The sequence below is a fragment of the Trachurus trachurus genome (genome assembly GCF_905171665.1).
Source record: "Trachurus trachurus genome assembly, chromosome: 24".
In the NCBI taxonomy this organism is placed as follows: domain Eukaryota; kingdom Metazoa; phylum Chordata; class Actinopteri; order Carangiformes; family Carangidae; genus Trachurus; species Trachurus trachurus.
The window spans coordinates 3,704,932-3,720,644 of NC_139910.1; the positions used below are offsets into that span (position 1 = coordinate 3,704,932).

The following is a 15,713-nucleotide window of genomic DNA, read 5'->3' on the forward strand; positions in this document are numbered from 1 at the left end:
TCTCGTTATTAATTTGATCCCACTTTGATCACCGGCCAATCAGAGCTCGCTGCGTAATGACGTCATCGTCCTGTACAGATTGTGAATAGCGACGGATAAAAGAGTTTGAAAGTTCGATACAGGAGCAGTAACTTGTAATTTGGCTGTATTTTTTTTTTTCATTGATCGTTCGATGTTTTGCTGCTGATTGGTTCTGCTAAAGAAAAAAAAAGCTACAGTGATCAATAATGAAGTTTGTGAAATATCTACAAACTGTCCAATAACTCCTCCAGCCTGAGTGTCGCTGTAGATGCTGTGAGACAGTTTGACCTACATTTAATCCCATTTAATCCAGTTAATTGATTTAATCCAGATACTGAAGTTTAATTGATAAAATCAGGCTCGTTGACTCCAGATGGATCAATAATAAACCAATAATAATTGTGTAAATGATAAACTTTAACTGTGTGATTGTGTGTTTCTCGTCCTGTCAGTGCGGGTGTGGTGAGCATGGAGGACATGGACCGGCAGCAGCCCACCTCCCCCGAGGAGAAAAAGGTAACAAACCCCTCCTGGTGTGGTGGTGGTGGTGACTCCCAGCATGCATTGCAGCAGACGGTGTGGCGCCTGGTGCTGCACCCAGAGGACCGAGGTGCTGCGGCATCATGGGAGTTGGTTTTTAAAGTCTGCTTTTGTTGTTGTTCAGTCTCCCAGAGGAGAAATCATGATCCTTTTTTTATTTTTATTTCATATTTTAGTATTTTGTTTAGTTTTCTTTTATTTTCCACATTTTCCTTCTTCCTCTGTCTTTTATTTTGAAGGGAAGAATATCTTTTAAAAACCATCTCAGTGTAGTTTCCCATCTCCTCTCTCAGCTTCTCTCTGGAGCTCTAGTAACAACAGGTCGGTGTCAGCCAATCAGAAGAGAGGAGGAGGCTCTGAGCCTCTCTTCTGATTGGCGGACTGTTTTCTGACGGATCTAATAAATAAAAAACTGCAGATTTCAGAATAAAACACTCAGAGAAACCAAATCCTGCAAAGTTGTTGTTGGATGGATGGTGTTGTCCAAGTAGTGAGGGGGCGGGGCTTAGTTGTGACATCACAAAGTGACAGGAAGTCCTGACGGCTGGTTTTAAGGCTCAGTTTCTGAATACAGGCTGTGTGCATTTCTCTGTGGACTGAGGCTTTGATACTTTCACAGTATTAATATAGAACCTAGAGCTGCTTTATAATCAAAGATCAATACGTTAATAACAACATGGGACCTTTAAGAGCTTTAAGTTTTCCTCTTTGAGAGTAAAACCTTTAAAAACTGACTGGATTTAAAGTGTCTGATCGACTGTAAACGTCTAATTTTGAGGAGCAGCAGTGAATTATTTAATTATGGTATTAATGTTTCTTCTTGTGTTATTAACGCCCGTGTGGTCTCTCCAGGCTCCGGCCCTCAGACACTTCGCCTCCTCCGAGCCCCTGAGGACGTACGAGAACCGGCCAAACAATCACATCAGGCCTCTGAACAAGCTGGGACCCAAAAAGCTCAGGTAGGTACAGAGTTCACACAGAGATAAACATCAATGGGACTGGTTGGTTCACACATTCATATTTAATATACTTTTATTTTTATTTTTCTACCTGAGGCCAAAACAGATTTCACCACATAAAAGAACTATAATCAATCTACTCTATTATTATTATCATCAACAGGCTCATGAAGTCAAGTCAGGTTAATGTGTTCACAGTTATTTATTGCATTTATATTCACTATAAGTCTCTAATAGAAGTTTTCCAAAATGAATAATAGTCTGTTATATTAAATACAGAGTAAATATTAAATAAATAATGGAGATCTGATATTTAAGATTGATTTTAACTCGATGTGAGGTGTTATTTAGATGATATTAATTTATGGGAACATGTAACGATGCTCTATTTACATGCATAATATCTTCCTGGGGTCGTTTACAATTTGAATCTTAACTTTAATCGTAATTTAATTTACAACATTACACATAATAACACATTTACAATACACAATCAATCAGACATATAGTATATTTTGTCTAATGGGACCCAGGAAGAGAAGCTGCAGGCTCTAGAATAATGACTATGGGAACATATTTGATTTGTTTTTTCACTATAAAGAGCAGTTTAAGTTTGACTGAAGTTCACTTGATTCTTTTTAATATAAATAACCCACAATAACACAAAACATGTTCATTTTATGTTTTAATAACCTGACGATGTGCAGAGTGTTGCCTCCACATCTACTTTCAGGCTGTGTAAGATTTTAAACCTGAGAGACAAAACTCAGGGCAGGACAAATATTGGGATTTAGAAAAGAGTCAAAGGGATTTTCATCCTGCACTTTGAGTATAAAGTTGACTGGAGTCAGTGGAGGAGGATTTTATTTTTATTTGCATTTCTCGATTTAAATGTCGAGAATAAACTTGACATTTTGAGACGAAAGTCGACCTTTAGAGACGAAACCAACGACCGTCACTCACTCGTTTCTGTCTCATCCTGAGCTTAAACCTCTTATGCACATATATATATATATAAAACATGCATTTATACCATATGCATATATAATGTAGCACAGTTTCTTCTGTTTATTCTAATTTAAGTATTTTATCTCATAACATATCGATGTACATAATTTATATAGATGTACTGTATATAGTGTATATTTTGTCTTACTTTTTTTTTTTAACCCTCCTGTCGTCCTTCTGGGTCAATCTGTTCCCTTCCTCCATCCTTCCTTCTTTCCCCCCTTTCTCTCTTCCTTCTTTCCACAATCCTTTTCCCTTTCTTCCTTCCTTCCTTCCTTCCTTCCTTCCTTCCTTCCTTCCTTCTTTCCCTTCGTCCTTATTTCTTCCTTCCTTTTTGACCCAATCTGTTCCCTCCCTCCATCTTTCTTTCCTTCCTTCCTTTTTCCATTCCCTTTCCCTTCCTTCCTTCCTTCCTTCCTTCCTTCCTTCCTTCCTTCCTTCCCTCCTTCCCTTCGTCCTTACTTCTTCTTTCCTTTTTGACCCAACTGACCTGATCTGTTCCCTCCCTCCATCTTTCTTTCCTTCCTTTTCCCTTCCTTCTTTCCACAATCCTTTTCTCTTCCTTCCTTCCTTCCTTCCTTCCTTCCTTCCTTCCCTTTGTCCTTCCTTCCTTGGCCCAGGACGACAACAGGAGGGTTAAATCTCTGTTTTATTTTGCCCAACCATGATATGATATGATATTATATTATATTATATTATATTATATTATATGTATGTGCACTATTGGATTTCTTCAGTATTAGTGAACGTGTTTATTTCCCATCAGTCCTGAGTTGTTTAACCCTTCGTCCTCCTCCTCCTCCTCCTCCTGCAGCGAGGCCCCCCTCACCGTAGCAGCGTCGCCCGCCCCCCCCAACAGAACCAACTATTTCATCATCAGCCCGGCGCCGTCGCAGGGAATCCTTTTACAAGGGCGCCACTTCCAGCACGCACAGATGCCCTCCGCAATAAGGAAACCAGTCCAAAGGTAAAAAAAACTCCAGTGTGTTTCATATTTTAGCCTTTTCTTTTCTTTTCTTTTATTTTCCATATTTTCCTTCTTCCTCTGTCTTTTATTTTGAAGGGAAGAAGATCTTTAAAAAAAACAACAACTCTGAATGTAGTTTTCCATCTCCTCTCTCAGCTTCTCTCTGGAGCTCTAGTAACAACAGGTCGGTGTCAGCCAATCAGAAGAGAGGAGGAGGCTCTGAGTCTCTCTTCTGATTGGCAAAAACAGAGCAGATTTCAGGATAAAACACTCAAAGAAACTAAAAATCCTGCAACTTGTTGGATGGATGGTGGGTCCATGTGGTGGTGAGGGGGGCGGGGCTTAGTTGTGACATCACAAAGTGACAGGAAGTCCTGACGGCTGGTTTTAAGGCTCAGTTTCTGAATACAGGCTGTGTGCATTTCTCTGTGGACTGAGGCTTTGATACTTTCACAGTATTAATATAGAACCTAGAGCTGCTTTATAATCACACTACACACAAACATCTACCTTTATACTGTATGGAGCTTTAACACAAACATCTACCTTTATACTGTATGGAGCTTTAATACAAACATCTACCTTTATACTGTATGGAGCTTTAACACAAACATCTACCTTTATACTGTATGGAGCTTTAACACAAACATCTACCTTTATACTGTATGGAGCTTTAACACAAACATCTACCTTTATACTGTATGGAGCTATAACACAAACATCTACCTTTATACTGTATGGAGCTTTAACACAAACATCTACCTTTATACTGTATGGAGCTTTAACACAAACATCTACCTTTATACTGTATGGAGCTTTAATACAAACATCTACCTTTATACTGTATGGAGCTTTAATACAAACATCTACCTTAAAGATCAATAGGTTAATAACAATATGGGACCTTTAAGAGCTTTTAGTTGTCTTCTTGAGAGTAAAACCTTTAAAAACTGACTGGAAACTAGTCCAAAGGTAAGAAAACGCCACTACTGTGAAACCACCAGTGTGTCCCGGTCCTGGTTTCTCTCCAGGAAACAAACATATCAACAAAAACTAGACGTTATTTTCAGTTTCCTCGCCGGCGTCTTAATTCTGTTTAGAGGATTATCATGCTCTAATTTTTTTGGACCTACATAACCGAGGGAGGACGGGGTGTAAACAGGAAACGCTCCGTTGCCATGGATTCGGTTAGTGAGTTCACCGTGAGTCAAACAGGCAGAAGAAGAAGCAGAAGCAGCTGTTTACATACAGATGTGCTCAGAAGTTGTGTTTCATTCTTCAGCTGCAGTGAGTTGAGTTGAGCCTTCAGGGCCACCGTAGAAATCAGATGAGTATAACAAGAGAGGGAGAGATTTGTGAGTGAAGAGGAATTAATATCGTTTAACTTTTTTTTTTCGCTCTGTTTCTCTGTGTTTTGTTTGTTTCTGATGCTACAAACGTTTCATAAAGGGATAGTTCAACATTTCAACATGTTGGCAAATTGTCCCATTGCCATAATCCCTATAGTCATAGCAGTAGGTTCGTTACCTTTATTTGTCGGTGCAAGCTATTTTTAGAACGGCGGAGCAGAGCAGTGAGCTGCTCAGAGCTACGCTACGGAGGCTCATTATGGGATTTCTTGGTTTCCCTCATCAAACGTTACCAGACAGAGTTGTTTTAGAGGTAAATTCATACAAAACGCTGATGCACGTTGCCTTCAGGGACAGTTTTTCATCAAGCAGTCTCTGTATTTCCCTCTGAAACAACTCTGTCTGGTAACGTTGTGTTATTATCTCATAGCGTGGTGAATGTGCAGGTCACAACTTGTCCACCAGAGCGTTGTGGAGTTGTTGGATTGTGTATTCGATGAGTTTGATGAGGGAAACCAAGAAATCCCATGAGCCTCCGTAGCGTAGCTCTGAGCAGCTCACGGCTCTGCTCCGCCGTTCTAAAAATAGCTTGCACCGACAATTAAAGGTAACGAACCTACTGCTATGACTATAGGGATTATGGCAATGGGCCAATTTGCCAACATGTTGAACTATCCCTTTAAACTCTTTAAACGTGAAGCTGAAGCTGCTCTGTCGAGTCGTTTGCTTTAAACCAGTAAAAAGTGCTGCTGAGTGTTGATGGTTTGATTTAATGAGACACTTCCCTCTCTGGTTTTCACCTTCAAGCTGCCTCGATATGAAGGAAAGGTAAGACAGAGACTCAGAGGACGGAGACCAGAACTCATCTCACCTTCCTCTTCCTCTTCCTCCTCTTCATCTTTCCATTTAACTTCAGGTTTTATTTGAATCTCTGAGATTCTCCATCAGCGTTTAGTTTCCTTTGTCAGCTGATCAGTGACATCACAGATGAGTGAGTTCAAGGTGTTGAATGAATGAGTCGATGTGGTTCTTTTTAAGCACAAACTGTCATAGAGAATAAGAAGTGACGGTTTTGTTGCTGGAAGAAATCGACGTCTTTACATTATTTCTAAACGAAGAAACGAGTTCAGGCAGCTTCTGGTTTTTTGTCCCGGAGCCTCCAGAACAAACTGGATCATCATCATTCCTCAGTGTAAACGCTGCACAGTGACACAGGAATGTTTAAAAAAAAAAAACTGATTATTAATGTTGATTTATTCCAGATTAAAGATAAATTCACGGTTTCATTTTGAACCAGTCGCTCTGTGGAGTCGAGTTGCTGACGTTGGGACACGTTCAGGCGGCGCTGAGACGTTTGGACTCGTTACCAGTGAACTGAACAGATGTTCCAGAGGTTTTTTCTTGTCGTTTTCACAGGGATCTGTAGCAGGAATATGTTTCATGGTTTTGTACATTTTCATATATTTTTTTTTGTGCCTTAAAGGGACAACGAGGAGTTTTGGAAAAGCGAAGTGTTTTCTCACTACATTTATGAGCCTCCGCGCACACCGTAAAATTCTTTTGACCGGTGCAAGACAGACTCATGTTTTCATTCATCAATAATTAAAGTCAGAGGTTCAAAGAGGTTCAGTTACCGTCGGAGTTCCGACCATAAACGGCGATTCAGCTGCGTTATTCTCATGACTCGTTGCGAAACCGAAAGTAAAAAACGCTGGTCGGCTCGACCAGCATTTCCACCACCACTAATAATAACAAAATAACGATAGAGACAAAACGATATATTTATCGAAAATGGAGCCATTAACAAGTGTGGGTAGCGGAGATTCATCCACATTAACGTGAGACTTTTTTATAACCGAATAGAAACTCCTCGTTGTCCCTTTAACTAAGAATGTATTTGATTATTTAAAGGGATAGTTCAACATTTTGGCAAATTGGCCCATTACCATAATCCCTATAGTCATAGCAGTAGGTTCGTTGCCTTTAATTGTCGGTGCAAGCTATTTTTAGAACGGCGGAGCAGAGCCGTGAGCTGCTCAGAGCTACGCTACGGAGGCTCATTATGGGATTTCTTGGTTTCCCTCATCAAACTCATCAAATACACAATCCAACAACTCCACAACGCTCTGGTGGACAAGTTGTGACCTGCACATTCACCACGCTATGAGATAATAACACAACGTTATGAGACAGAGTTGTTTTAGAGGTTTATTCAGAGACTGCTTGCTGAAAATCGTCCCTGAAGGCAACGCGCATCAGCGGTTTTGCATGAATTTCCCTCTAAAACAACTCTGTCTGGTAACGTTGTGTGTAAAAATAGCTTGCACCGGCAATTAAAGGTAACAAACCCACTATGACTATAGCGATTATGGCAATGGGTCAATTTGCCAAAATGTTGAACTATCAATGATAAAACAGTGATAATAGACCAACCAGTCGCCTCATAAAGACTTAAAAACACCAAACAAACACACATTTTATTAAATTTCCCAGAGGTGAATGAGAATGTGAAGTGTAAATATTCAGTTTCTAATCAGAGAAGCTGCATCGGTGGAGGAGAGAGAAGCTGGAAACGATCAATATTTAAATCTAAATTGTAGATGAAGTCTCCGTTCCAGCTGTTGTCAGGGTGACGACAGGAGAGGGGATCCAGCTGTGACCGAAGCGGCTCAGTTTCCATCTGTTCTACATTATATTAACATCCATTCTCCCAGATTTCCCACAGTCCTTAAACATCCCAGAGTAGTGAACAGGAATGTGAAGCCGCCACCTGACCTGTTTCTCCTTCTTCTCCTTCTCTCCTCCTGTTGCAGAAGCGACTTCTCCACCTCGCAGCCGGCTGTGGAAGTGGACAGCATCGTCCTCACCTGCCCAGGAGTCCCAGGTACAGTGAAGGAGTAGGAGAGAGAGGAGGAGGAGGAGGAGGAGAGGAGGAGCTGGTGGTGGTGGTGGTACACTGTGTTCCTCCTGCTGCAGCGTGTTTGTGTGATGAGCTCTGATCTCTGTGTATTTGTGGAAACTGTGTGTGTGTGTGTGTGTGTGACGACCAGTAGCGGCTGCAGATCTGAGCTGAACCTCCTGCCAGAGGAGGAGGAGGGATGAGGGAGGTGGAAATGGGAGGAGGGGAAGAGGAGAGAGGAGGAAGAGGAGGAGGAGATGGGAGGAGGGGAAGAGAGAGCAAGAAGAGGAGTAGGTGGAGATGGAGAAAGGAGGAAGAGGAGGAGGAAGTGGGGAAAGGAGGAAGAGAAGGCAATGGGAGGAGGGGAAGAGGAGAGAGGAGGAGGTGGGGAAAGGAGGAAAAGGAGGAGATGGGATGAGGTGGGAGAAGGAGGAAGAGGGGGAGATCGGATGAGGAGAGGAGGAAGAGATGGGAGGAGGAAGATGAGATGGGAGGAGGGGAAGAGAGAGGAGGAGGAAGTGGTGGGGAAAGGAGGAAGAGGAGGAGAGGAATAGGAAGAGATGGGAGGAGGGAGGAGGATATGGGGAGGAAGTGGGAGAGGAGGAGGAGGTGTGAGAAGGAGGACTAGGAGGAGATGGGAGGAAGAGGAGGAGGTGGGGAAAGGAGGAAGAGGAGATGGGAGAGGAAGAGGAGGAGGAAGAGGAGATGGGAGAGGAAGAGGAGGAGTAGATGGGAGGAGAAAGAGGAGTGGGGACAGGAGGAAGAGATGGGATGAGGGAGGAGAAGGTGGGGAAAGGAGGAATAGGAAGAGATGGGAGGAGGTGGGAATAATCAGTAACTGAAACTCTGAGAACGACGATCTGACGCTTCACTTCCTGTTTCTGTCTTTTAGTTTTAATTCCAGAGATAAAAATGTTAAAACTTTTGCTCAGACAGAAACTAAAACTAAACAAAAATCAATGTCGGATCAAAAACTGGATCAAAAGCTTCAGCAGCTGCAGGAAAAACAATGCACCTGTTTCATTCAGGCTGTGCTCATCCAGCTGTGCAGGAAGATCCAGATGTTTGACCTTCACTCTGACCGATACAGCTCTGTACTTCTCTGTCCCGCCAAAATAAAACCAGAACTAAAGATTAAACCAGGAAGACGTTTAATTTTCACTGATTTAACCTTTAATCTCGTCATTTTCTGCAGTTTTCTCCTTCAGCCGTGAAGATAGAATAAAGTTGTTTGTTATATTAGATGTAAATGCAGTTAAAGCAGCTGTAGAGATCCTGAGCACTGAACCATGTTACACATCAGACACTGGTTTGGTTTCACTTCTGTCGCAGTCGTGAGATTTGTTTCTTCAAAATTTGTTAAAATTTAAATGAAGTTTTGCAAAAAGAAAGTGACTTAAATAGAAAAACTCTTGAATCAGCTTGTCTGGTTTTTATTTTCCAGAAGACGACGACGCCCTGAACATCAAGCGTCGCGTGCAGCAGAAGAGGAAACCGTTGGACGGCTGCTGTAGTTTTCCTTCACAGGCCAAAGCAGCAGAGGTGAGAAGGACTTCATTACCCAGAGTTCCCTGCAGCAGATACTGTACAATTACACCTTTATTAACCAACTTTATTCACTAACTGAAGACCAAAGATGGCGCCTACTATGAGTTTGTTGCTGCTTTAGCCTCTTTGAGCTCATCGTTTTGGTTTTTAGTTGGCGGTTACTAGGGTTGTAAAGGGGCAGAAAATTAAAGTAAATTTCCGGAAAGTTAAGCTGGGGAATTTGGGAAATATTCCAAATTGGAAACTTTCTGTGGGAATTATGGGAATTTATAGGAATTATTGGGAATATATTGGAATTAACTGGAAATTGGGGGTAATTTAAACAAACTGTATCATATCCAAACATAAATGTAAATTTTGTTTTGACATCCATGCAAAATAATACAATTTAAAAACACGGCATTTCAACAGATTTATTTGTGAGTAGAACTTTATCAAGTTTTAATTCTTGTATGAACAATCAATTCTTTTACTGAACCACAAAAACATGAATGTTGAGTAAAATATTACTAATTACTTATTAAAGGCCAACCTTCAATTTTGTAAATTTCGGATTTATTCCCATATATTCCCGTTAAATTCCTACCATTTCAATGTTACGTTAGTTAAATGGACCAGTATCTGAGCATTTACCTTTATTTTTGCGCACATCTGCCGATAACGTTCCAACATCATCTTTTTGGGAAAGTGACGGTATTTAGGAATCTTTACGATTAATTAATTGTGGCTTTTTAATACCATGATTAATTGTGAAAACAAGTACTGGTGACCTCCCTAACACAGACTGTGTTTCCTCCTGCAGCCTGCGCGGCCGACCTTGTACCAGTCGGTGTGCGTCAAGTGCAACAAGCCGAGCGAGGACGGCGCCAAGTGTCAGAGCTGCGGTGCGGGCGCGGCGCTGCTGCCGTGCCAGCAGGCGGCGCTGTCGTCCCCGACGCCGCGGCCCCCCATCAGACCCCAGCCCCCCTCCTCCGCCCCGGGACCAAACAGCCTGCAGCAGAACTTCTACAAGCCGGTCACGACCATGAGGGCGCCGGCGCGCGGCGACACGCTGCCCGTACGCATCACCGGCGCCAGGGGGACGCTGCTGCCGCTCCACAACGGCCGAGCGCCGCTGCTGGCCGGAACGTCGAGCTGCTGCAGCGCCCGGAGCGCCCCCAAAGGACGGAGGACGGCGGCGCAGCACGAACTCAACGACCCCAGTGAGTAAACAGGAAGTCCTCAGGAGCGTTTCTGTGGGGGGGGGTTGTGGGAGGGGGGCAATAAAGTGAGGGATTCTACGCAAGTGAAGGACCAGTTACTGTCAGCGTCAGGTCCCGACTCTTGTCCGTATAGACATGCTTCATTCAGTGATTGAAGCAGCACCGATCCATGGGCGCTCCGGTGCACGAGCACCCTGACCAGGTTGAGCACCCACTGGGGGGGGGGGGGCATTTCTCCGTGCCGCGCCTCGGCCCCTCAGCTGTGTGTCTGTGGGTAGCTTGTGTGTGCGTAGCCTATGTGAATGTGTGTTTTCCCTTGCGCGCTCTGTTAAGATGAATAAACACAAATCACCGCGCAAGCCTGGCGGGGTACGCGCTCTGGCGCATCTGACACAATCGGTGAACGGGACCGAAAGGAAACTGGCTTCGCTCCGCGCCTATTTCATGTCTGACGTCTATGTTAAGCACATGTTTTTATTGATATTGTAGCGTCAGACCCGACGTAACTACAACAACATAACACAAACTTATCTGACAGTTCTCACTTCTTCCTCTGCTCCTCCTCACTCACTCACCTACACACACACAGGACTCTGTCTTCCTCACACTCACCCCAGCCCCGTTTCTCATCCAACCACCATACCTGCCCACATTCACAGTCAGTCAGAAATCACACAACTTAAACTTAACAACAACATTACTGCGGGGTCGCTACAATATTTTCAGTTGTGCAGTCGGCTATTAGTAATAATGAGCGATGAGCCCGGCCGTCATACAGTGCGCCCGCTGTTTTATTTAGGCCTTTTTTGTTATTGTTTTTTTTGTTTTTTTCCCCAATCAGTTTTTTTCCCACTGTTTATTTAATATTTGAATATTAATTTTCACATTCGAATCTCGGGTTTTTTTTATATTCGAATATATATTCGAATTTAGAATATTCGTTGACAGCCCTAATCATCAGTGACATGACTCCGCCCCCTCAGCTCTGACCTCTGACCTCTGACCCCTGTGTCCTCCTTCCTCCTCCAGTCGTCCTGTCCAGCGATGACGAGGAAGAGGCCGACACCGCCAGCACGGGCAGCGTGAACCGGCTGGACAGCGTCTCCCCGCGGCCCGCTGACTCCGCCCACTCCTCTCCGGCGCCCTCCGGAGGCCGCGTGGAGGCGGCGGTGAAGGGCGCCGGAGACCCCGACCCGGAGCTGAGCACCGAGTTCTTCGAGGACGTCAACATGAAGATCACGATACCGCGGAGAGCCCGGATGAAGGATCAGGTGGGGAATCGAACCCCCGTCAAAATAAAACTAAACAACGTTAAAGGGATAGTTCAACATTTTGGCAAATTGGCCCATTGCCATAATCCCTATAGTCATAGCAGTAGGTTCGTTACCTTTAATTGTCGGTGCAAGCTGTTTTTAGAACGGCGGAGCAGAGCCGTGAGCTGCTCAGAGCTACGCTACGGAGGCTCATGGGATTTCTTAGGTTTCCCTCATCAAACTCATCAAATACACAATCCAACAACTCCACAACACTCTGGTGGACAAGTTGAGAGCTGCACATTCACCACGCTATGAGATAATAACACAACGTTACCACACAGAGTTGTTTTAGAGGGAAATTCATGCTAAACAGCTGATGCGCGTTGCCTTCAGGGACAGTTTTTCATCAACAGTCTCTGTATTCACCTCTAAAACAACTCTGTCTGGTAACGTTGTGTTATTATCTTATAGTGTGGTGAATGTGCAGGTCACATCTTGTCCACCAGAGCGTTGTGGAGTTGTTGGATTGTGTATTTGATGTGTTTGATGAGGGAAACCAAGAAACCCCATTAGCCTCCGTAGCGTAGCTCTGAGCAGCTCACGGCTCTGCTCCACCGTTCTAAAAACAGCTTGCACCGACAATTAAAGGTAACAAACCTACTGCTATGACTATAGGGATTATGGCAATTGGCCAATTTGCCAAAATGTTGAACTATCCCTTTAAATTACCTAAAGCTGAATTTTTTTTACCTCCTCTCTTTGTTTTATTTTGTAGTATGGGAATCAACCCTCCGATCAGTTTTCACCGCGGGCGAAGAAACCCAAGTTCTTGTCCAACAAGTGTGACAGCATCATCCTGGAGTGTCGCAGCGTAAGAGTAGGAACTCTACGCAGGATGGTCACCAAGCCCGTCGTCGTGAGTAACCAGGGACTCTTATTTTGAAAAACCGGCTGCTTGTTACAGTGACACAGTGACCTGCAACTGTTTTAATATTATTCGTTAAATAATGAGGTGTTTAATAAATGATCTTCTTTATAGAATCTAGGGTAAATTAATTGCATTATAAAGAGATTATTGCAAATCTTGAGAGGAAAATATGAATTATACATTAAATTCTTCTACAAATCTTTAAATAATTAACAAAATTATCACATAACGATATGTAAAGGGGACTCTCTCTCAGGAATTGTTTTAAACTGTATGGAGAAGTAAGATCAATATTCATTTGTTTTCATATTTTACTCTACACACGTTATTTATTTCAAATGTTTATTAATGTATAATAATTATAACAAGTTTACTCCTTTTTTGTCAGTAATGTAACTAATTTACTATTAACTAACCTTAGGATAAGATGATATAAAGATTATTTTACGTGTTTGGTGAATAAATAAATTCTAATATTTAAATATTATATATTTTTTTATATTTAAATTATTATCAGTTAATTGCATCATTTCAAGGGTATATATCAGAAGATAAGAGAATATAAGGATTATTTATTATATAAATAAATATGTGGACAAATGACTAAGTAAATGTGAAATTTAACAGTAGAAAAATGAAATATGTAACTGCTAAACAAGAAATAAGAAAAAAAAATACATTCAATTCTCTGTTAAAACTGTTTCCACATCTGATGAATTCAATATAATTCTTTTATTATGATAATTTATGACTAAAATGCAACAGTTAAAACATAAACCACAGTGAACCAGTGTGTTCGCCAGTTCACAGCCTGAGACTTTCTGCTCTGCTGGGTTTTTTTCACAATTAAAGCCCTTCAGGGAAGAGGAGGGGATTATGTTATCTGAGCGGCCAGAGGGCTTTTATTGTGAAACCAATGTTTAAGTTTTTAATAATCTGTGAACAGGAGGAGAAAAAAAAAATGCTGAATTAACCCGACAAACTAGTTTTAGATGTGCTGATGCACCGACACTGAACCGACACATGTGTTTCTAATGATTATTACAAATTTGTGTTGTGAGTTTTTGGTTTTTTTTGTTCTTAGATTAATTAAAACAAAATAACTCGTTTGTCGACTAACCCTCAAATTAGACTCTCCATCCAGAATCAAAACAGATGGAAACATAAATAAGTTGTTTTGTTTTCTTCTGCTCTCTCCTCCTCAGTTTTCCATCGACAGCATCCAGCTGGAAACCGAAGGTACGAACCACCAGTAATGAACTCGGTACATAAAATCCCCCAGCATGCCGAGCGGCCGAGCTGGATCACACATCAGTGGAGTGGCCGCCGAAAAAAAAAAAAAAACTCTTTCCACATCTGATGAATTCAGTATAAGAAATAAGAAAAAAAAATTCAGCATATTTTTTTTATTATGATGCTTTATCACTATCACTATGCAACAGTAAATACAGTAAAAAAAAATGTGTAGCCTTAAAAATTGGGCTTTTATTTTGAAATTACACAGCATTTTGTATTTATTCTGCAGCACGACACAAAAGAAAAAAAAAGAAAATTAAATTTAGTTTATCTCCTTTTTTTTTTTAATTTTAACAATATTTAACATGTGTGTGTGTTGTGTGCGCGTGTGTGTTGTGTGCGTCAGGTGCGGAGCAGGACACCGTGGAGAAGGTTTGTCTCCGGGCGTCGGAGCTCATCAGCTGCGAGTGGTGCAACGTCAGGAAACTTCCCGTCCTGTTCTTCCAGACGACGCAGGAGGAGTGTGGACGACTCCGCACGCAGCTCAACATGACGGAGGAGAAGGGAGGACAGTGGTACGACTGCACCGGGGACCGTGAGTAGTACACCACAACAATACAACAACACACTATTGGCTTTATGTAAGGGATAATTTATAGTTCGGATAAACCCGACAGGTTGTATGGAACCCCGACGCGAAGCAAAGGGCTTTCATACAACATGAAGGGGTTTATTTCTCCATAACAACCGACCAACTATACATTATCCCGCTTAGAACACGGCCTACGAGTAAAAAATTAATTTGAAACATAATGTTGATCAAAATACGACTTTCATCAATTTATAATTGCATCATTTAGCGAATCTACAAGACTGTTTTGCCGAGCCTCCTCCCGGCCGTGCATTTGAAGCCTTTGATAATCAATCAGTGGATCGATGGATTACCATACACGTGTTACAATGTCGATGTGTGTATTGTGTGTAGTCGTATCTGTCATAAACAAGAGATTAACTTTACTGTTTACGGGGTGCGTTTGTGTCGCGGAGTCGCGGTGCCACCGAGACGAGAGGAGAGCTACAAGTCATTTATCTAACATCACTATTAGCCCGAAGCTGTTTAATGACGATAAAAAATGAAACATAAGGTAAAGTTTCTCTTTACTGTAAGCTGGTAATGTTTTGATTCACTGATTGATGAGTGATTGCTCCTCCAGTCGGCCGTTGCTGTGGAGTCCCTAGCAACGGTCCACTCAGCGGTGGTCTATCGAGAAATAAACACAGCAGAATATTGGTGATTGACCAATCAGAATCGAGTATTCAAGAGAGCCGTGTTCTAAACAGTATTAATTAAACAAAGCAACATCAATCAGTGAGTTATTAAACTAATCACAGGATCAATTATAAAAAAGCTTGTTTCACTTAAACTGAACCGTTCTGACTTTTTAATTTTGTTCAGAGAGAGAATATAAAACCAGATTTACTCAAATGTTTGGGGTCATAGCGACAGAATTAAATTCAAAACAGGTAAGAGACTGAAATAACTCAGTTTCAAGATTAAATATTTTGTATTTTTGCCGTTTTTTAAATCAAAGCTCTGACTTGTATAAATATATAAAACTAAATAGAAGGAAGTTGTTGAAGTTTCCAGAGATAAAAACTTGCTTCATTTGTTTAGAGGTGAAATGAACTGAGTCGTCCTCAGGCGTCGTCCCGGTAAACAGGAAGTAAACAGGAAGCACCTGCTCTAACTGTTGATTTAAAATTCACTGATTAATATAAAAAAAAGTTAAAAACTCCCAG

General features: G+C 41.9%; 1 protein-coding gene across 1 annotated transcript in view; it reads left to right on the forward strand.

Annotated features, from left to right (window-relative positions):
* Nucleotides 1-15,713, forward strand: part of senp6a (SUMO specific peptidase 6a) — a 36,484-nt gene that overhangs the window by 7,711 nt on the left and 13,060 nt on the right. The window contains exons 3-12 of the mRNA XM_084000957.1: nucleotides 474-537; nucleotides 1,414-1,520; nucleotides 3,343-3,495; nucleotides 7,658-7,728; nucleotides 9,188-9,285; nucleotides 10,094-10,493; nucleotides 11,523-11,764; nucleotides 12,525-12,665; nucleotides 13,883-13,916; nucleotides 14,320-14,508. Coding sequence (XP_083857083.1) covers nucleotides 474-537; nucleotides 1,414-1,520; nucleotides 3,343-3,495; nucleotides 7,658-7,728; nucleotides 9,188-9,285; nucleotides 10,094-10,493; nucleotides 11,523-11,764; nucleotides 12,525-12,665; nucleotides 13,883-13,916; nucleotides 14,320-14,508 — 1,499 coding nt within the window. The remainder of the gene's footprint in view (nucleotides 1-473; nucleotides 538-1,413; nucleotides 1,521-3,342; nucleotides 3,496-7,657; nucleotides 7,729-9,187; nucleotides 9,286-10,093; nucleotides 10,494-11,522; nucleotides 11,765-12,524; nucleotides 12,666-13,882; nucleotides 13,917-14,319; nucleotides 14,509-15,713) is intronic.